At 39.3% G+C, this 21,245-nt stretch overlaps 1 protein-coding gene across 1 annotated transcript; it reads left to right on the top strand.

Moving 5' to 3' along the window:
* Nucleotides 1-19,212: 19,212 nt before the first annotated feature.
* Nucleotides 19,213-20,281, top strand: LOC145106353 (zinc finger BED domain-containing protein RICESLEEPER 1-like). Its single transcript, XM_079043351.1, has 2 exons — nt 19,213-20,173; nt 20,262-20,281. The coding sequence occupies exons 1-2, from the start codon at nt 19,213-19,215 to the stop codon at nt 20,279-20,281; spliced, it is 981 nt and encodes a 326-aa protein (XP_078899477.1).
* The last annotated feature ends 964 nt before the right edge of the window (nt 20,282-21,245 follow it).

Raw genomic sequence — 21,245 nt, 5'->3', positions numbered from 1 at the left:
AGGTCATCTCTTTAGAGCATCTCCCAATGTGCTTCCTTCTACACTTGTCACACGATTGTTCTCCTTCTCCAGACTTCAAGAATTTTCTCTTCTCGTCGGACCTTATGGATCCTTTAAACTTTCTATTATCGCCAACTTCAACCTTGCTGGCGGCTCTTCCCTTGATCATATCTTCAACAGACTTGGCAGCCCAGATAGATGCCTCTAGAGTAGGTCCCTGACGTACCGGCACCGCATACTCCCATGGAAGTCCCTTTGTGTACTTGTCGATTTTTGTCAGCTCGTCTGGGACAAGGCGCAAAGCAAACTCCATTTTGTCCGTGAAGTTATTGGTGTATTCATCAATGGACATGCTTCCTTTCTTCAAAGTCAGGAATTGGTTTTCTAGCTCGAGCAGATTTTGGGCTGAGCAATACTTGCGCTTGAAATGCACCAAAAACTCTGCCCAAGTCAGTTGCAGGGGCTCATTGGGGCTTAGAGTCTTCCCCAGGGTGTTCCACCAGCGAACAACGCCTCCTCTGAACTGACGCACTGCAAACGTGGTTTGTAGCTTACCCTTGCAACCACATGTCATGAAGGCTAATTCCATCTCTGAGATCCAATCCATAACTCCGATCGGATCTTCCTTCCCAGTGAAAGTCGATGGCTTGCAAGTTAGAAAATATTTGTACTTGCATCCATTCCTCTCGACTCCGTCATCTTGGTTGTTCCTCCTAATCACCGGCGGATCAGCTTGACCAACGGTCCTACTGTAGTTTCCCTCCTCAGACTGCCCGTCATTCAATTCGGGCTGTACAACAGGCATCGTAGCTTCATCCCTATCTTGTAGCATTAATCGCCTTGTTTCCTCCATTTGACGATCCAACATCATCTGGATCATCGCTTGTACCCCGACCATCGTGATTGGCTCAGGTGTAGCTGCTACAATAGGTACTTGCTCAATCACTTGAGGTTGAGGCTGTTGATTCCTATTTTCGTTCGCATTTCCGAGTCCGCTTTGGGTTCTTGCCATTTCGATCTATACACCAATTCAGACGTTCGGTGTGTAATGACGAGAATTAAGATAGGAAAGATTTTATTTACAATCATCGTGTAAATCTCCCTATCACTCCGAAAAGTTACATGCTAGTTCTAATACCGTAATTAAACGTTTAGAAATCTGAACACATAAAGTTTCCATATCCGGTCGGCAACAAACCATAGATACGATCACATAATGCATATCATAAATCATTTAGCACATAAAAGCATGTTAGGCATTTCCCTAAATAAGCTAGTGCTTGTGTCTATTCAGGTGTATTACCTAAATTTATTAGACACACTCCTCACGATCATTGCTTTGAATTCTAAGTTTAAGTCTAGAAATAAATCCTTATTCCTAGTTCGCTTAAACTAATGCTCTGATACCAACTGTGACATCCCCATTTTCACGGCCAGAAAAGACCGATTTGTTTATGTTTTGTTTGAAAATCAGAGTAACCTTTTAATGAAAAGTGTTGCGGAATTTGTTCCCAGAAAAACATGATAAATACGTTATCAAAACATTTTCGAAGAAATGTCTTTTATTCATTTTTAAACGTTGGGATGTCATCATCAATATAGAAACATAAGCATAAACAGAACTTACATTCATTAACACTAGTGATTTACATCTCCTTAATCTCTCAGTGTAATGTAACTTCATATCGACACCTATGATACAAATAAACTTGAGTGGGTCAGGTTGGGAAACCTGGTGAGTACATAAGAATTTCAATCCCACAATGTTATATCATATATACAATTTAGAACTCACAAAATATACAATTTCACCATATATATAAGCAACTCTTACCCCCACACCGTCGTTCCTCCCAACGACACTGTCCATACTCTCAGACCTTAAACTTTACCTCTTTACTTAATCCATACTCTCGGATCTAATCCATGCTCTCGGATATATAACTGTGCCCATCCCATACTCTCAGACTAGGGACAAATGTCTATGTCTAAATCCGTACTCCCGGATTAATGACAAATAAATATGTCCTATCCATACTCCCGGATTAAGGACAACTGACTATGTCTTAATCCATACTCCCGGATTAGTGACAATTGACTATGTCCAATCCATACTCTCGGACTAGGGACAATGATTATGTCTAATCCATGCTCCCGGATCAATGACATATTTTAAAGTTCTATTATCCGTGTATATCGCACTCGTACTTATAAGAAGATGCTACCCAATATTCCTTATAATTAATTTAGATTTACTTTTTATCCTAAATCATAATATATTATCAGGTATGTTCTTTAACACGTATCTCATGCAACATCAAATAATTCGCACATAAACATATATTTAATACTTCAATCAATACATGTATTAAAATCATGTTCATGAAAGGGACTATGCACTCACTTGTTAATGTGGTGATTCCGAAATCAGACAGCGCTTTGCTTCTTAAAAATAATTTCCTTCGACGAAACCTAGTATTATTACCACTAGATTTTAGTCTAATATTTACCGTGACTAATTATTAGTCTTATTATTATTATTATTATATAAGCGTTTTAAAAATTTTCCAACCACTCTGTACAGAAAGGGGCCAGACATAAAACACCGGAGGGCAAATGACCATTTTGGCATATAGCACTTCTGAAATCCAACAACCCTATGCGGCCCTTTAAACCAGATTCCCCGTACCGCGAGTAGTTAAAAAGATATTATAACGACACTTATATAAGTCATAATAATAACCCAAATATTTATTATAAGTTCATAATAACAATACTAATTTTAAATATAAGCTATATTAAAATATGGTAAGCATAACTTACTTACAAGGGGGTTTTAGCTAGGAGTTGGGCTTTGCAGGAGCAGAACTTCGTCGCTGAATCTTTCTAAGAAAGATTCGTGCAGTGCTTCAGCGCTCACCTTACTATTACTAAAACTATAGAAAGAGAAGTCGAACCACGAGGGACCGAAATGCTCGGGGATAAGAAGAGAAAGACTCTTGAATCAAAGAATGGTGCAAGAAATATGAGAGTCCAAGGCTCTTATTTATAGTAATTGAATTTTCAAAAACTACCCTCATAGTTACTTAATGACCTTATAGTTATATAAACAACTAAACACCCCTTTATAATACTATTTTAAATAGATTTAACGATATTTGTAGTAAACTAATGTCGAAAGTATTCAACACAAGTCTTATAATGACCGCATCGTCGATACCTTTCTAATGATATATACATATGTATATGTATGTCTACGTATATATGATTTATACTTTATTTTAATACGTAAATATGCTATTATAATTTGTAACTCGTTAATACGAATTCCGTTTTTGACGCTCTTTGTATCCACGCGTAGGTGGAGACGTACTCTACAACTTTCATTTAGACTCCGTCGGCTAATTTTGACTTTATTTTAAAGTTATATTTTTAACAGGCCGGGACAGGAAAAGTCCGTTAAAAATTCATAACTTCTTCATACGACGTCCGTTTTCGTCTGTACTTTTACCGTTGTGCTACTATTAATAAGATCTTCGATTCTCATTTAAGGTTGCGTTGGCCAAAAATTGATCGATCTAAAATTCGAATTTCGGGTTGTGCACTGCTATGCCAAATCTTAGAGAAATCATAACTTCCTCATACGAAGTCAGATTTTGACGTTCTTTTTATGCACACTTTTGGTTTAACGTATATTAAAACTTTCATTTAGATATCTAATGCTAAAAATTAGTTTATCAAAAATTCACTTTTTACGTTACGCGGTGTCGTGCCGGTTTAGCCGTAAAATATCGACGGGCCATAACTTCTTTGTTATAACTCGGATTTCGGCGTTCTTTTATATGTACGGAACCCTTGTAACATATACTATAAGTTGGTTAAGATTAATCCTTCTAAATAATCTTCCATCAAAAACTTATTTTTGATGCTCATTGTCTCTAAATTGACTAGCCCAGATCTGCGGGCGTTACAAAAGGATTATCATTTTCGATATGTGTTCGACTTTTCTTCCGCTGAATACAAGAATTTGCTATGTGTTGCTCCCCATCAACATCATCAATCGAAGTTATTGGCTCCCCCCTCACTTTGTGGTTGCATTGGAAGTTGCTCCCCCTCAATTGAAACAGGTATCAAAGTTGGACCTTCTTCGACTAAAGCCCTAGGTGTCGAAGTGATACAATCATCTGATAGTTCATTAGTTACAGTGGAATCATCAGAGTGCTTCGATGCTTCATGTACTTGATTTTCTTCGATATTGACCTCATCATCACATGCTCTGTCAGGAATACCAAAACTTAGATCAAATTCAATATCAAAAGTATGAATTTGTTCAGAATCCTCATTAGAATCAGAAATAATTTATGAGGAAAGTAATGCTCGACTTTTTTTAACATAATAAGCGTCGAATGTCAAATTGAAAGTTTCTTCAATCCTCCGTGTCTGTTTGTTCATCACCCTATATGCTACAGAATTGTGTGAATATCCAAGAAACATCCGTTCATCTACCTCATTTGAAACATTGAAAGATGATCTTTTGGATTCATAATAAACATCTGCAACCAAAAACATGCAAAAACTTAACATTAAGTGAAACAAGATGTAGAAATAGCTTACGCCCAAATAATATTGAGGTAAATTGGCATAAGTGAGCATTGTTCTAGTAGCTTCACACAAAGATTGATTTTGCCTTTCGACGATACCATTTTGTTTTGGTGTATAACGAGCAGAAAAATTATGGGAGATCTCAAGATTTTTCAAAAATGAATCAAGAGCTTGATTCTTGAACTCCGTTCCGTTGTCATTTTTTATAGGTCGAACTTTCTTCTTTAAACTGATTTCAATGCTTTTGATGAAGTCGATCATCCCTTGAGTAGTCTCAGATTTTTGTCTAAGAAATTGAACCTAAGTAAAGAGAGAAAAATCATCTACAATGAATAACATGTACTTCTTTCCATTCATTGAAGCAATATTCAAAGGTCCACTTAAGTCAATGTGTAGAAGTTCCAATGGCTCAACAATCTTCAAGTTAATGATTATAGGATGGCCTTGAAGATGTTTTTTACCCTACTCACATGCTGCACATGAAGAATCGTTATCAAATTTTAGCACAGGTAAACCTCGAACTAAATCATTTAGAGAAAGTTTATTTAGATTTTTAAAATTGATATGAGAAAGTTTTTGATGCCATAGCCTACTAAGATCAGAAGAAGCCTTCAATAGTAAGCGAATTGAAGGTAATCCCACTATAGGTTTCATGTCCAGAGTGAACATATCTCCCTTTCTCTTCGAATTTATCTAAAATTCCTTCGTCAATTAAATTGATATGATACTTCCATCTTCATCAAAAAAAACTTAATTCCCTCTACCGATAACCAACTAAGATACGCTTATAAGTTTGTGGTTCAAACCTTCGACATACGCGACCCTCTTTATTGTAAAATTCCCATTTGTTATCTTCCCATAACATTTGACTTATCATTTTTTATTATTACCAAACTTCACCACTCCGCCATTTTCAAACATCCTAAAATATCTCAAGCATTCCTTCTTCCCAGTCATGTGACTTAAGCATCCATTATCGATATACTAATTTTTATCATATTGCTCGTCACATAGTGGATACAAACAATTAAAGAGATTTAGGTCCCCATGACTTCTTGGGTCCGTGGATATTAGTGTGGAACGTAGTGTGAAGTGTAGAGTTAAAAATCCAATTTCGAACCTTTGATTTAAGTTTGTCAATTAAATTCAACACATCAGTTTATGGTAAAGAAACATAATCATTCAATATCAAAGCATTAGCGTTGATTTTCTCCTTTTCAACCTTACTTTCAAAAAACTCAACTTTGTTATTTGTTTTAAAATTTACGCATACAATATACTCCACTCATTTTACAAAGTACAAAACTACGTGTCGTCTATTTTGCTACTAATTTCACCACTCTTGTCTTAGGGTTTCAAGACCCCAACTTTTTGTATAACAGAAAATATAGGATGTTCTGGGAACACTCTCTATATAATTTCAAACAAGGTAAACAAAGAATAAACATGTAATTATACATGATTTGAAACGAGACTCACAAACTATTTTTACAGAAAATATTGGATTTTCTGGAAGTTTACAAACTAATACAAAGTTTTTCTCACAAATATGGTTATGAACTCACCAACATTCTATGTTGACGCTTTTCAAAACGACTTGTATTCTCAGGGACTTAGTAAGCAGGTTTGCAGCTATGGATTTTTGGATAATTGTTGTAATTTTTGAAATGTCATACATTGGTTATTTTTGGGATGTAATTTCATGAACAACTACAAAGTTGTAAACAAAGCATGTTGGTATCTGTAATGTATGACGTTTGGATGGTTATGTTTAAATTATGATCAATTGTTATGATATTACAAGATGAAGTCACCCGCCCCCGGAGGTTTCCGCCGTCCTGGTTAGGGGGTGTGACAGATTGGTATCAGAGCATTGTTTATAGTGAACTAGCATATCTAACCATACCAGATATGCAACTATAAATACAATGGGACTAAAATACTCTAAACAAAAATAAGAAAATAATTAAAAGTTTTTAGAAGAGTTGGACATCGTGGTTAAACCCAGGCAGTTATGTAATTGTATGGGGGATAAATATAGCCTGATCAACTATATTTATTCAAAATACGATCAATATTTATTCAAAATATTGATCGGGGTGGATAGCGAATCTAAAACTTACCAACCTAATACCCAAAAGTTTTAAGGAACCAAACATAAGCAATTTAAAATGCTATAGGAGTATTTTGGCATTATGTGGAGTCTTCATGTATTTTCTTATATCTTCACTTATACTTATATTCTCGTACAGACGACATGGCAGGATTTCATTTGCCTGGCGACCCCTATTTTTACAATCAGGGAAATGGTGGGTGGATAGAAGAGGACCCGGAAGAAGAGCCCATGGAAGACCCGGAAGAGGAAGAAGTCGACGAGGAAGTCAATGAGGAGTAAGAGGAGGAAGAGGATAACTTGGACGCAGAATCTGAGGTCATCGATCCACCCTATATGGCTAGGGTACCCGCACATCGGATGGGCCCCAATGGGCCCACGAAATATGGAGGTGGAGCAGGCACCAGGGGATGCGCACACCGTTTGGCTTGGAAGCAGAGATTTTACGACCTTAGCCATGGAGAGCCAGCAGACCGAGCTATTCTGGTTATGGTCGGGAGGACCAGGGATATTGGCAATTAGGACCAAGCCACCGCCAATCAGATGGACGAGATGAGGGCCGCGGTGGAGTGGGCTGAGAGGCAGACCCAGGACATCGTGTAGGAGTATCAGGAGAGACAGGCCGCACTAGAGGTGAGGATGCGAGTCACCGAGCGCCAGCTAACCAGACTCCAGGGCGCTTCTACTTCGTCATCGGCACCACCAGATACCTCCCGGCGTGAGTAGGACCCATCCTACTCCCCACTGCTAATGATGGGACTCTCTTTTCTTTTTACTTTATGTATGTAGGACTGACCCTACGATTAAGTGATTACACTACTCGCAGGGTCGTTATGCTGGCGGATTTTTATTCTATATGTATTGTAGACCTTTCAAAGGTCAATTTTCATGCATTTATGTACAAAGAATTTATCATTTAATGAAACGGTTATGTGTTTTATTTGTGATGTTGTGATCTGCTATGTTTTCTCTTTTCATTTTTACTTGATGTAATACTGTTTCAGTTATAAGTACAATCGAACCATCGTAACCATTTGAAACAAAAGGGTTCCATAAACTCATCGTCATTTATGTCTCATAGCAGGAAATGTCGAGAATATATATCCGCAAAAATACTACTACAGCACCACCACCACCGCCGCCTCCACTGGAGATGAACTCTGCTGCTTTCCAGGCGGTAGTCTCAGTTGCGGTTACGGGAACTTTAACACACATCAACCAGGGCAACAGTCAAGGAACGGGAAGTTCCAATCACGGGACTAACCTTGAACACCAGAAAACTTGCACTTATAAAGACTTTACCAATGCAAAACCGTAGCCATTTAAAGGAAGCAGAGGTATGATAGCTCTCACTTGGTGGTTCGAGAAAATTGAATCGGTCTTTGAAATCTGCGGCTGTCCCGAAGAGATCAAGGTGAAGTTCGTAGCATGTACCTTTTCTAACAAGGCTCTTTCGTGGTGGAACAGCCACATCAAGGCCTTAAACCTCCCGGTCGCAAATGCCATGTCATGGGAAGACCTCAAGATGATGATGCTGGACGAGTACTGTCCCCATGGGGAAGTACAAAAGCTCGAACAAGAATTTCTGAACCTTACCGTACAGAACTCTGACATCGAAGCATACATTGCCAGGTTCAGTAAGCTGGCACTTCTATGCCCAGGAATGATAACTTTGGAGGGAAAGAAAGTTGAACGTTTTATTTGGGGGTTAACTCCTCCAATCCAGGGGAATGTGATTGCTGTGAACCCCTCAACGTTCGATAGTACTAAGCGCCTGGCGCAGAAATTGTACGACCATGGGGATAACAAGGGTACGAAGACTTCCGGCGCTGAAACCAAGAAAGAGGAAAACAAATGGGGAAACAAAAGAAAAGGGCATCAGACTCAGGAATCATCCAAGAAACAACAAATTGTAACAGTTCACGCTACTACCACTCAGATCACACCAACTCCAGCTGCACCAGCATCAACCACACCGGCACCTGCAAGGCCTTACACAGGCACTCTACCTAAGTGTGATAAATGCAATTTCCACCACAGTGGCGCATGTCGTGACTTACAGTGCACCAACTGCAATCGTAAAGGGCACACCGCCCGGTATTGCAGATCTCAGCCATAGCAAAACAACCCCCAACCCAACAATGTCGGGGCCAGTCGAGAATGCTACAGATGTGGGGAGACTGGCCATTTCAAGCGAAACTGTCCCAAAGCCAACAATCAAGGTGCAGGGGAATCAGGTAAGGTACTAACAATGAGACAGGGAGAGGCGATGCAGGATCCGACTGTAGTCACTGGTATGTTTCCCCTCAAGAACATCTATGCATGCATTTTATTCGATAGTGGGGTAGAACGGAGTTTTGTGAGTCATAAATTCAAGCGCTTACTAAATCAAAATCCCCAAAAGTTAAACGAAACCTTCACGGTGGAAATGGCTAATGGGAAAACTGAAAAAACAAACGACATTTTCATAGGGTGCACGTTAACATTAAATAACCACTCGTTTCAAATCAACTTGATGTCGGTTAATATTAGAAGCTTTGATGTGATCATCGGCATGGATTGGTTAAGCCCCCACCATGCTGATAATATGTGTCGCGAGAAGGCTGTTCGCCTTCACCTACCCACCAACGAAACACTAATTATCTACGGCGATAAACCCGGTGCAAACCTACGTCTTATCTCGTGCATCAAGGCACAAAAGTGCTTGCCTAAAAAGAATCACGCCTTTCTAGCCCACGTAGTAGACAAACAGAAAGAGGAAAAGAACATCAAGGATATTCCGGAGGTGCGCGACTTTCCGGACGTATTTCCAGAAGACCTCCGAGGAATACCCCCTGATCGACAGGTCGAATTTCGAATTGACCTTGTACCGGGAGCCATGCCGATTGCCAAGTCGTCGTATAGATTGGCCCCTGCAAAAATGCAAGAGCTATCTAGCCAATTGAGTGAACTGCTAGCCAAGGGATTCATAAGACCGAGCTTCTCACCCTAGGGAGCTCCGTTTTTGTTTGTCAAAAAGAAGGATGGATCCTTCCGAATGTGCATCGATTATAAGGAGTTAAACAAGCTCACCATCAAGAACCGTTACCCTCTCCCTCGGATTGATGATCTATTTCACCAGCTTCAAGGAGCTAGTTACTTTTCCAAGATAGAATTGAGGTCCGGATACCACCAACTGCGGGTCCGAGAAGAAGATATACCCAAGACAACTTTCCGAACTCGCTACGACCATTTCGAGTTTGTAGTAATGCCCTTTGGTCTGACGAATGCACTCGCAACATTTATGGACCTAATGAACTGAGTTTGCCAACCATTCCTCGACAACTTTGTAATTGTCTTCATCGACGATACACTCATTTATTCTCGTAGAAAAAAAGAACATGGCCAACATCTACGGTAGGTTTTGGAAACTCTAAGTGCGGAGAAGCTATACGCAAAATTCTCCAAATGCAAGTTCTGGATTCGCAGGGTGGATTTCTTGGGACACGTAGTCAGTGAAGAAGGGATACATGTAGACCCTTCCAAGATCAAAGCTATTGAGGGCTGGGCATCCCCGAGAACACCAACGGAGATCAGGAAATTGTTGGGCCTTGCTGGTTATTACAGGTGGTTCATTCAAAATTTCTCTAAGATCGCCAAGTACCTCACCACTCTAACCCAGAAAGGCATACCCTTCAACTAGGATGCAAAACAAGAAGCTTCTTCTCAAACCCTGAAACAAGCCCTCTGCGGTGCTCCGGTGTTGTCTCTGCCAGAGGAAACGGAAGATTTCGTAGTGTATTACGACGCTTCCAACCAAGGGCTAGGCTGTGTACTTATGCAGCGCGGGAAAGTGATAGCTTACGCTTCCAGACAACTGAAGACCCATGAAGTAAACTATACCACTCATGATCTCGAGCTGGGAGCTGTGCTCTTCGCTCTAAAAATTTGGAGGCACTACCTCTACGGAACGAAATGCACCATTTTCACAGACCACAAAAGCCTCCAACATATCCTGAACCAGAAAGAACTAAACATGAGGCAGTGGCGATGGGTCGAGCTGCTGAACAACTACGAATGCGAGATCAAGTACCATCCGGGCAGGGCTAACGTGGTGGCCGATGCCCTAAGCCGAAAACAATACTCGGGCCGCCGGGTAAAAACACTAACGATGACCATCCATTCCCACTTGTCTTCAAAAATCAAGGAGGCTCAACTGGAAGCCTTGAAGTCGGAGAACGTCGCAAACGAAGCCTTGCGGAGAATGGACAAGAATCTCACAATCAAAGAGGACTGAGCATACTGTCTCATGGACCAGATCTGGATCCCAAGATTCGGAGGGTGCAAAGACGTAGTCATGAATGAAGCACACATGACACGATACTCCTTCCATCCGGGTTCCGACAAAATGTACCTGGATATCAAACAACATTATTGGTCGCCGAATATGAATGATGAGATTGCTACCTACGTGAGCAAGTGTCTGACTTGCGTAAAGGTTAAGGTGGAATATCAGAAGCCCTCGGGATTATTACAACATCGAGTGATACCCGAGTGGAAATGGGAACGAATAACCATGGATTTTATAACCAAATTACCCAAGACAGCAGGCGGACTGGATTCCATTTGGGTGATTGTCGATCGGTAGACTAAATCTGCCCATTTCCAACCAATAAAAGAAACGTATAAAATGGAGAGACTAACGCGGATCTACATAAAGGAGATTGTGAGATTACATGGCGTGCCAATATCTATTATCTCGGACAGAGATAATAGGTTTACCTCTCGGTTTTGGCAGTCACTCCAGAAAGCATTGGGAACTCAGCTCGATATGAGCACCGCCTACAATCCCCAGACCGATGGACAGAGTGAGAGGACTATCCAAACATTGGAGGACATGTTAAGGGCATGTGTGATAGATTTCGGCAAGGCTTGGGATGCCCATTTGCCACTGGTGGAATTATCATACAACAACAACTATCACACAAGTATCAAAGTTGCTCCATTTGAGGCCCTTTATGGACGAAAATGTGGATCACCTCTCTGTTGGGCTGAGGTAGGAGACAACCAGCTGTCAAAGGGACAGGTACCAAATAGCACACTCATGGGACCCGAGATCATCCGGGAAACAACTGAGAAAATTGTCCAGATCAAAGCACGGCTCCAGGCATCTCGAGACCGACAAAAGAGCTACGCAGACCAAAGGCGAAAGCCTTTGGAATTTCAAGTAGGAGATCACGTGCTGCTAAAAGTCTCTCCCTGGAAAGGGATGATACGATTTGGGAGGCGAGGAAAGTTAAATCCACGATACATCGGACCATTCGAGATCCTTGCCAGGATCGGTCCGGTGGCTTACAAGCTGCAGCTACCGCTGGAGCTTAGCAACGTACACCCCTTCTTTCACGTATCAAACCTGAAGAAATGTCTATCAGAAGAAACCCTCGTTGTTCCACTCGACGAGATTGAGGTGAATGAAAACCTCCTGTTCGTTGAAGAACCGGTCGAAATCATGGATAGAGAAGTGAAACGTATGAAACAAAGCCGCATTCTGATTGTGGGGGTTCGATGGAGGGCCAAACACGGACCTGAATTCACATGGGAACGCGAGGATCAAATGAGGCAAAAGTACCCCCATCTCTTCTCTAATTCTTAAGGATTACTTTCGAAAGAATTTCAGGACAAAATTCCCTCTAACGGGGGGATGATGTCACAACCAGCAAATTAGGGTTAAGATTTCTATATTGTACAAGATAACTTCTTTGTGTTACCTTGTAACCCTACGTTAGTATAAGTCAAACTTAAATGTTATTTAAGTTGTTCATCCAAAAATTGTGATTCAAGGCGAAATCACTTTGTGTAAACCCAAAACTCGACCCAATAAGCCAAAATTTATCATTTTAGGCCTTAGCCCAAGCTTTCTCGGCCCAAGCCCCTATTTTGGGTCAAGTCTCTCCTATTGGGCCCTAATGGGCCGATAACCTCCCAACTTTGTCCTTTTTGGCCGAAAACTCACTTTTCGGCCCTAATGGGCCGAAAACTTTTATTTAACATAGTTTTGGGCCGTAAGACCCTTATTGGTCCTTATTGGGCCGTGAAGATTTATTCTTAGACCCTAATTGGCCGAAAACCCTCTAATGGGCTTTGTAAGATCAAAAATCACTATTGGGCCCCTTTTTGGGCCGAAAACCTCATGTTTAGCATTTATGGGCCGCAATTCATTATTAGGCCAAAAGTTCTTATTCAAATTTCATAAACTCACACGTGGGCCCTATTTTAGATTGAAAACCCCTTAATTGGGCCAATACCCTTCCTATAACATTATTAGGCCGAAAATTCCTTGCACCAAGCCAAGTTCGAAGCCCACAATGTTTTTGGGCCAACCTTGGGCCGAGACCCCACTTGGGCCGGTTAAGGTTTGACAAATAAATAAAAAAAGGAAAAGGTTAGGAGGTTAATTAATGTGCTACCTCAATATAACATTACATGTATCTAAGTTGTTGTCCAACACACAACTAAGACCCTCACATCAACCATAGCTAGAGTCAACCCCTATCACCCCTCGCCATTCCCCTTGATTCGGCCGAACCCTTCTCCCCACCCCATTCACAACTTCATTTCATCTCAATTTCCTCTCAACTCTCAAGAACTTCATCATATCATTCTCCCTAAAAATCATGGGTGTGCTAGTGTGTTTCAAAAGTTTTTCTTCAAGAATCATAACTTGGTAAGTTGATGACAAACCTCATTGTCTTGTTCCAAGTTTTACACTAAAAATTCTCCTTCTTACACTCCATTTTCGTGTATAAGCTTCTAGAACACCTTTCACTCGAAAATATTCTCAAGGAAGCAAGCTAGGGCCAAAAACTTTCTCCATATTCCTCTATAACTCGAAAAATCCCCCAAGGTAAGCTTCATACCCTATGTTTTCGAGTTTTCTTTCTTTTAGGGGGGAATACAAGTCAAAATCTTGTTTAAATCTTTAAATATTTGCTTGTATGTGTATGTTTTATATGTTTATGTGTGTTGGAATGTTGTGATATCATGAACTCGAGATTTTGTACAAATCTCAAGTCATTTGGAAACATATTTGGACATGAAAGTTTGAACAATGGTAAAAATGGGCTATTTTTGACACTTATGGTAAAAATGGGCTATTTTTGACACTTATGGTAAAAATGGGCTATTTTGACACTTATCGTAAAAATGGGCTATTTCTGACACTTATGGTAAAATGGGCTATTTTTTTGTCACTTATGGTAAAATGTCCTCATTATATTAGTTCCAACTTTAAATATTTATAAAAAGCATTTTATAAATGAATCTACCAAATTGGTGACAATTATCTTTAGAAACCGACGCCTGAAGAACGTCAAGACATACGCTTTAGTCATATCAGTATGGTTGTAACGACTCACGTAGGGAATAACAATATTCTTTTAAAATTTACGCATAACATATACTCCACTCATTTTATAAAGTACAAAAGTACGTGTCGTCTATTTTGCTACTAATTTCACCACTATAGTCTTAGAGTTTTAAGACCCCAACTTTTCGTATAACAGAAAATATAGGATTTTTTGGGAACACTCTCTATATAATTTCAAACAGGGTAAACAAAGAATACACATGCAATTATACATGATTTGAAACGAGACTCACAAACTATTTTTATAGAAAATCTTGGATTTTCTGGAAGTTTACAAACTAATACAAAGTTTTTCTCACAAATATGCTTATCAACTCACCAACATTTTATGTTGTCGCTTTTCAAAACGACTTGTATTCTCAGGGACTCAGTAAACAGGTTTGCATCTATGGATTTTTGGATAATTGTTGTAATTTTTGAAATGTGATACATTGGTTATTTTTGGGACGTAATTTCATGAACAACTACAAAGTTGTAAACAATGCATGTTGGTATCTATAATGTATGACGTTTGGATGGTTATGTTTCAATTATGATCAATTGTTATGATATTACAAGATGAATTCATCCGCCCCCGGACGTTTCCACGGTCCCGGTTCAGGGTTGTGACATGGAGCCACTGAGGGCTCGAGGTCGTGCTTTCCAGGTTACCGCCGAGGAGGCCAAAGCAGCGCTAGATGTTGTGACTGGTATGTTTCTACTCCTTATTCTGTTGATTATGTTTTGTGTTATGCTTATGTTTGTACCTATGAAAGGTGTGTTCCTAGTGAACTATTTGCATGCTCTAGTGTTGTTTGACTTGCGTACGAGTTGGTCTTTTGTATCTCGATCGTTCAATAGAGAGTTTGATATGCTAATTGGGAGTTAGAGTGTCTGTTGCGAGTCTCTATCGCTAACAAACAAGGGGTTTCTGCATTTTTGTATATCAGGGTTGTATTTTGGAGATCTTCGGGGTGCCTTATCTGATCTATTTAATCCATATCCCCATAGGGGATGTCTGCGTCATTGTGGGCATAGATTGGCTGAGTTGTTTCGGTGCTATGATTGATTGTGAGGGTCAGCACGTGGTAGTTCGAACCCCAAGTGGGGGAGAACTGGTTATCTATGAAGAGGGCACCATGATGGGTATAGGATTTTGTTCTGCAACACGAGCTCAATAGTATATTCAGCACGGGTGTGCGGGTTATTTGGCTTATATGATGGATACGCGAGTTGGGGATCAAGTTTCAGTTTCAGAGGTCCTGGTGGTCAGGGAGTTTGCCGATGTATTTCCGTAGGAGTTACCCGGTGTGCCTCCTGAGAGGCAGGTCGAGTTTAGGATTGATCTCATGCCAGGTGCGGCCTCGATTGCCAAGGCGTCATACCGTTTGGCACTGCCTGAGATGCAGGAGTTGTCATCTCAGTTGCAGGAGCTGCTAGGTAAGCAGTTCATCAGACCGAGTAGTTCTTCGTGGGGAGCGTCGATTTTATTCGTCAAGAAGAAGGACGGTTCACACTGGATGTGTATTGATTACCAGGAGTTGAACATGCTAACGGCGAAGAACCGTTATCCCCTTCTACGGATTGATGATCTCTTTGATCATTTGCAAGGCACATCTTGGTTCTCCAAGATAGACCTGAGGTCTGGGTACCATCAGTTCAGTGTGAGAGAGGAGGACGTGGAGAAGACCGCGTTCCGGACTCGTTATGGGCATTACGAGTTCGTGGTGATGCCATTCGGGCTCACCAATGCACCTGCGATATTAGTGGATTTGATGAATCAGGTATGTAGGCCGATGCTCGGTCGTTCGGTTATCGTGTTTATTGATGATATCTTGGTATATTCCAAGACTAGGGAGCAGCATGAAGAGCATCTTCGCGAGCTTGTAGGGACTTTAAGGCGATAACGGATTTATGCTAAGTTCTCGAAGTGTGAGTTTTGGTTGCGAGAGGTTCAGTTCCTTGGACACCTCGTTAACCAGGATGGCATATTGGTCAATCCGGCCAAGATCGAGGTTGTGATGCAGTGGGAGGTTCCGAAATATCCCTCGGATATCAGGATTTTCTTGGGGTTGGAAGGGTACTACTGAAGATTTATTTAGGATTTCTCCAAGATTGCAGTACCCCTCACTCATTTGACGAGAAGAGGGTGGATTTCCGGTGGGGCCCTGAGCAGCAGTAAACATTTAAGACCTTTCGGAAGAGACTATGCGAGGCCCCAGTTTTGACCCTCCCAGAGGGAATTGAGGATTTTGTAGTCATCTGTGATGCATCCATCACTGGGTAGCCTGTCGAAAATACCCGTAACCCGAATTACCTGCCCGATTTTTTCGGGTATCGGGTAATTCGGGTCGGGTTAATCGGGTATCGGGTTAAGTTTTTCGGGTATTTGGGTAACCCGATTTTTTTTCAGGTCGGGTAAAGGGTAAGTTTATTGGGTTTCGGGTATACCCGATTACCCAAAGTATAACAAATAATGGCCCAATATCCCTTTTATCCGTCCTAATTCCCAAATCCCAACCCAATTTCACTCGTTCTATTTTCTCTACGTCCAAAAAAACCCTCGTTCGTCTCTTCGTTCGTCACCGATCAATCAACTTCATCTGGTCGTCGCCGCCTCCTCGCCGGTCATCAGGTGGTCTTCGACTCGTCACCGCCTCGCCGTTCATCAGGTTGTCATCGGCTCGTTGCAGTCATCAGCATTCAGTTCGTCACCATTCCAGGCAAAAATCACAGATTTGGACTTCAAACTCAAATGTAAGTTATAACAACCAATTGTCTATGTGTGTTTGGGAAACTAATATTATTATTTGGTCAAAGGTTGGTGAAAAATAGAAGCACCAACTATCAGAGGTTTGCAAAACATATTTTGATGTCTAAGGTGGTCTAATACGGAATTATCAATTTGTTCAAATTTTTAGTATAATATATATCATAAACTAGAAAAGATTCACCTAAAAGAAAAGTTATAACTTTGTTGGGATTCATATCTTCTTTTATTTAGTTGTACAGAAATTCATACTCTTCATTTGTTTTGGCTTTCGTTCTTCATTTTTGTAAATCTTCTTTGGAAACAAAAGTAATCAAGAGACATAGATTAGGCCCCACAAGATGAAGTAATGAAAATGGAACATTAATTGACATATTAAGGCCTCGTCCAAAAATATAGTATGTGAAAAGAAGAATAATGATGTGGAACCAAAATGTTGGGTAAGGGGCAAAGAAGGAATATGATAATATGAGTGTAAAACTGGAACTTCCAAATAAAACTAAGTCATGAAATTTACTACCTAAATGCATAGACTTAATTGAAAACTGTGTAAAGCACATAACTTCCTCATCATTGATTATGTAGTTCTAAATGTAATGAGGGATGTCACAACAATGTGCTTATTGAATGAAAAATTTAAGATACGTGTCAAAGGACTAGAGTTTAGTTAATAAGCACCACAATGGTATTTTGACACTATATTGGCCCACGTTTTAGTTACTTGCTAATCGTGTGGTTTTATTAATATATTTGTAGTTTCCAAAAAATATAAGCACCACAATGAAAACTTATCAAAACTCCTATTAAATAATATTCACTATAACGTAAATTGGTCATCCTCATTTTTCTACAATTTTGTGCATCAAATGGATATTCACATAAGTGTGAAATAACAGAATGATAATACAATTTTGTGCATCAATTATAAGCAAGTTGATAGCAACCCAATAAAATAAACATTTTCAAATTCAAACTAAACCAAAAAAAAACTGAAATCCATCAGCAACACTTCTTTGTCTTTTATATGTAACTCATAGCTGTGAAGTTTGAAATAATCAGAAACTTCTCTTCAAAATTTATCTTAGCCTTCTAAATTAAGAAATATGGTATTCATCGTTTTCATTGAAATATTTTGCTGTTTTCTGTTTTCTTTTTTACTGTTTATAATTTTTTTCCTGTTTTCTTTTTATTTCCTGATTTTTATGTTTTTTAACAGTTTTTCTGTTTTTTTCTTGTTTTAGATGTCAAAAACGGATGACTATATTGAAGTGGAAGATGAGACGATTGAAGTTGACAACCCAACCAATGATCAAGTTCCACAAGAAAAAGAGAAAAAAAACTAAAGAATTCAACCCAAGATCGAAAGTTTGGAAAGAATTTGAAAGGTATAGGGACGAAAAGGGTGTTCAAAGATGCAAATGTAAGCATTATGGTGGCGGGAATTACAAGTGCGAATCAGGTGGTTATGGGACCAAAAATCTAGGTTATCATTTAACTAAATGTAAAGCTTACTTGGCTAAACTTAGTAGTGGGCAAACACAACTATCTTTCCAATATGGTGATGAAAACAAATTGTCAACTTGGAAATTTGATCAAAATGAGAGTCGGAAGGCTCTAGCCCACATGTTGGTAGTTGACGAACTTCCTTTTAGCTTTGTAGAAGGTGCAGGCTTTAGGTATTACACTAGTGTTACTCAACCATTGTTTAAATTTTCATGTAGAAATACAAGCACAACGGATCTCTACCAATTGTTTGTAAACGAAAAAGAAAAAATTCGTGACTTTATTAAAAAAAACGTTGGTAGAATATGTTTGACCATCGATACATGGACTTCTAAACAACAATCCTGTTATATGTGTCTCACCGCCGACTTTATTGATAACGAATGGAAATTAAAAAAAAAGTGTTGTGTTTTTCTTCTCAAGAGAGTCACCGTAGGGTTGATATTGGAAAAATGGTTGAGAAATGTTTAATGGAGTGGGAAATAGAAAATGTTTTCACAATGCAAGTGGGAATGATGTGACAATTGACTTCTGTTGACAATGCAAGTGCGAATGATGTGGCAATTGACTTCTTGAAAAAACGTTTTCAAAACTCCAACAAGTGTCTTCTAAATGGGAAATGGATGCACACTCGATGTGTTGCCCACATTTTAAATTTAGTGATGCAAGATGGCATAAAAAAGTTGATAAGGCGGTGAGATAGTTCGATGGGCAGTTAAATGGATTAGGCAATCACCTTCTAGAATTCATAAGTTTACCGAGTTTTCTAAGGTTGCTAATCCCGGTATAACAAAACACTTGAAGAGAGATGTGCCAACAATATGGAACTCTACTTACCATATGTTGTCAATTGCCCAAGCTAACGAAAAAACTTTTGAGAGATATGATCTTGAGGAATTTGATTTTCGTTACGAAATTGAAAAGGCGGGTTTGTCGATACCTTCATCAAGCGATTGGGAAAAGGTTAAGAATGTATGTCATTTTTTAAAACCTTTTCATGATGTTACTTTGAGGATTTCCGGGACACTTTACGTGACATCAAACACGTGCATTGAAGATATATATTCCATTCATATGCTCTTGGATGATGCTATTTTTGATTCTAGTCTTTGTGATATTGCATTGGCCATGAAAATAAAGTTTGATAAGTATTTTGGTGACATAGAAAAAATGAATTTATTGCTCTACTTTGCTTTGATTCTTGATCCGAGCAACAAAGTAAAGTATTTGGTTATACTACTTGAGGATCGTTATGGAGAAAATGGGGTGGAGGCCAAAAAGAAATATGTCATGGATTTTATGTATGAATTATATAATGATTATATTAGAATTCATTCTCCAAGTTCTACTTCAAGTACTGCCGAGCCTACCACTTCATCATCGATATTAGGGAAACGCCAAAACCCGGATTTTATGGTACCTAACCCCCCATTGAGAAATAAACTAAGAGAAAAGATGAAGACAAACATAGTTGAACCAATGGGCGAGTTAGAAAAGTATTTGCAAGAAAGTGTTGAAGACGACTCAGAAATGTTTAATATTCTAGATTGGTGGAAAGTGAATACTCCAAGATTCCCGATTCTATCATTGATAGAAAGAGATGTGTTCGCCATTCCCGTCTCAATGGTGGCTTCAGAATCCATTTTTAGCACTAGTGGGAGGGTTTTCGATCCGTTTAAGAGTTCTTTGACTCCTAAGATTGTTGAAAGTTTAATTTGTACACAAGATTGGATTCGGGGTAGCATAAGTGACACAATCGATTATGAAAAAGATTGGGAAGAAAATCAACAAATTAACAAAGGTAATTGTCTATCGTTTATTATTTTATTGATTGTAAATTTAATATCTCTTCCTTTTAATACTAACATTATTTGACTTTTTTTATATAGAATATAGCAAGATGAAGTAGTGAAGGTGCAAGAAGAACGAGTAGGTGCAAGAAGGACGAGTATATTTATGAATGTCTTTTGGAACTTGACATGTTATTATTTTCATAATATGTAATGGTTTTCTATGTTTTCTAGATTTAAGACGTGAGTTTTTTTGGTAAATGCAAAATACATTCATATACATTGATATCAAGTAATTTAAATGGTTGACTTTGGTTGTTATTATTTCATCAAAATGCATTCGTGTATACTTTTCTTTGTCTTTCGATTTTGGCTTATTTCTAGTGTTTTAATTTGTAAATCTTCCATCTAAAACAATGAGTAATAAATCTAGTATGTATATTAAACTCTTTTTTGATTCTATTATGAGATGTAACTTTTAAACTAAGATCTTTACGTATTTGTTTTTTTAACATCTTATTAGATTAGATTAAATTGTTAAACGATTAGTTGATATCTCAAGTATTATTGACTAAAAAATCTCAATGTTCAAAGTTTGAGCATGACGTATTTATTTCATTAAATTTATTTTTAGGTGACATTAAAAAAAATAAAAAAAATCGGGTAATACCCGAATTACCCAAACCCGAGCCACTACCCGAATTACCCAAACCCGAATTACCCGAATTTAATTTGGGTCGAGTAACGGGTTTTTTTTTAACATGAAAACCCCGAATTACCCGAAACCCGAAAAAATTACCCGATCAACACCCCTATCACTGGGTTGGGGGCGGTCCTCATGCATAGAGGACGAGTGATAGCTTATGCTTCGTGGAAGCTGAATTCGCATGAGACGAGATATCCCATGCATGATCTTGAGTTGGGGGCGGTGGTTTTTGCCCTCAAGATTTGATGCGAGTTGGGTCATCGTGGATCGATTGATCGAGAGTGCTAACTTTCTGGCGATTCGGGAGAGTTCTTCGGCCGAGAAGTTGTCCGATGTGTATATTCGCGAGCATGTTGCTCGCCATGGGGTTCCAGTCT

The sequence above is a fragment of the Lactuca virosa genome, chromosome 4, assembly GCF_052849685.1.
Source record: "Lactuca virosa cultivar CGN04683 chromosome 4, Lactuca_virosa_CGN04683_v6, whole genome shotgun sequence".
Classification (NCBI taxonomy): domain Eukaryota; kingdom Viridiplantae; phylum Streptophyta; class Magnoliopsida; order Asterales; family Asteraceae; genus Lactuca; species Lactuca virosa.
This window is presented reverse-complemented; position numbering and strand designations above follow the sequence as displayed.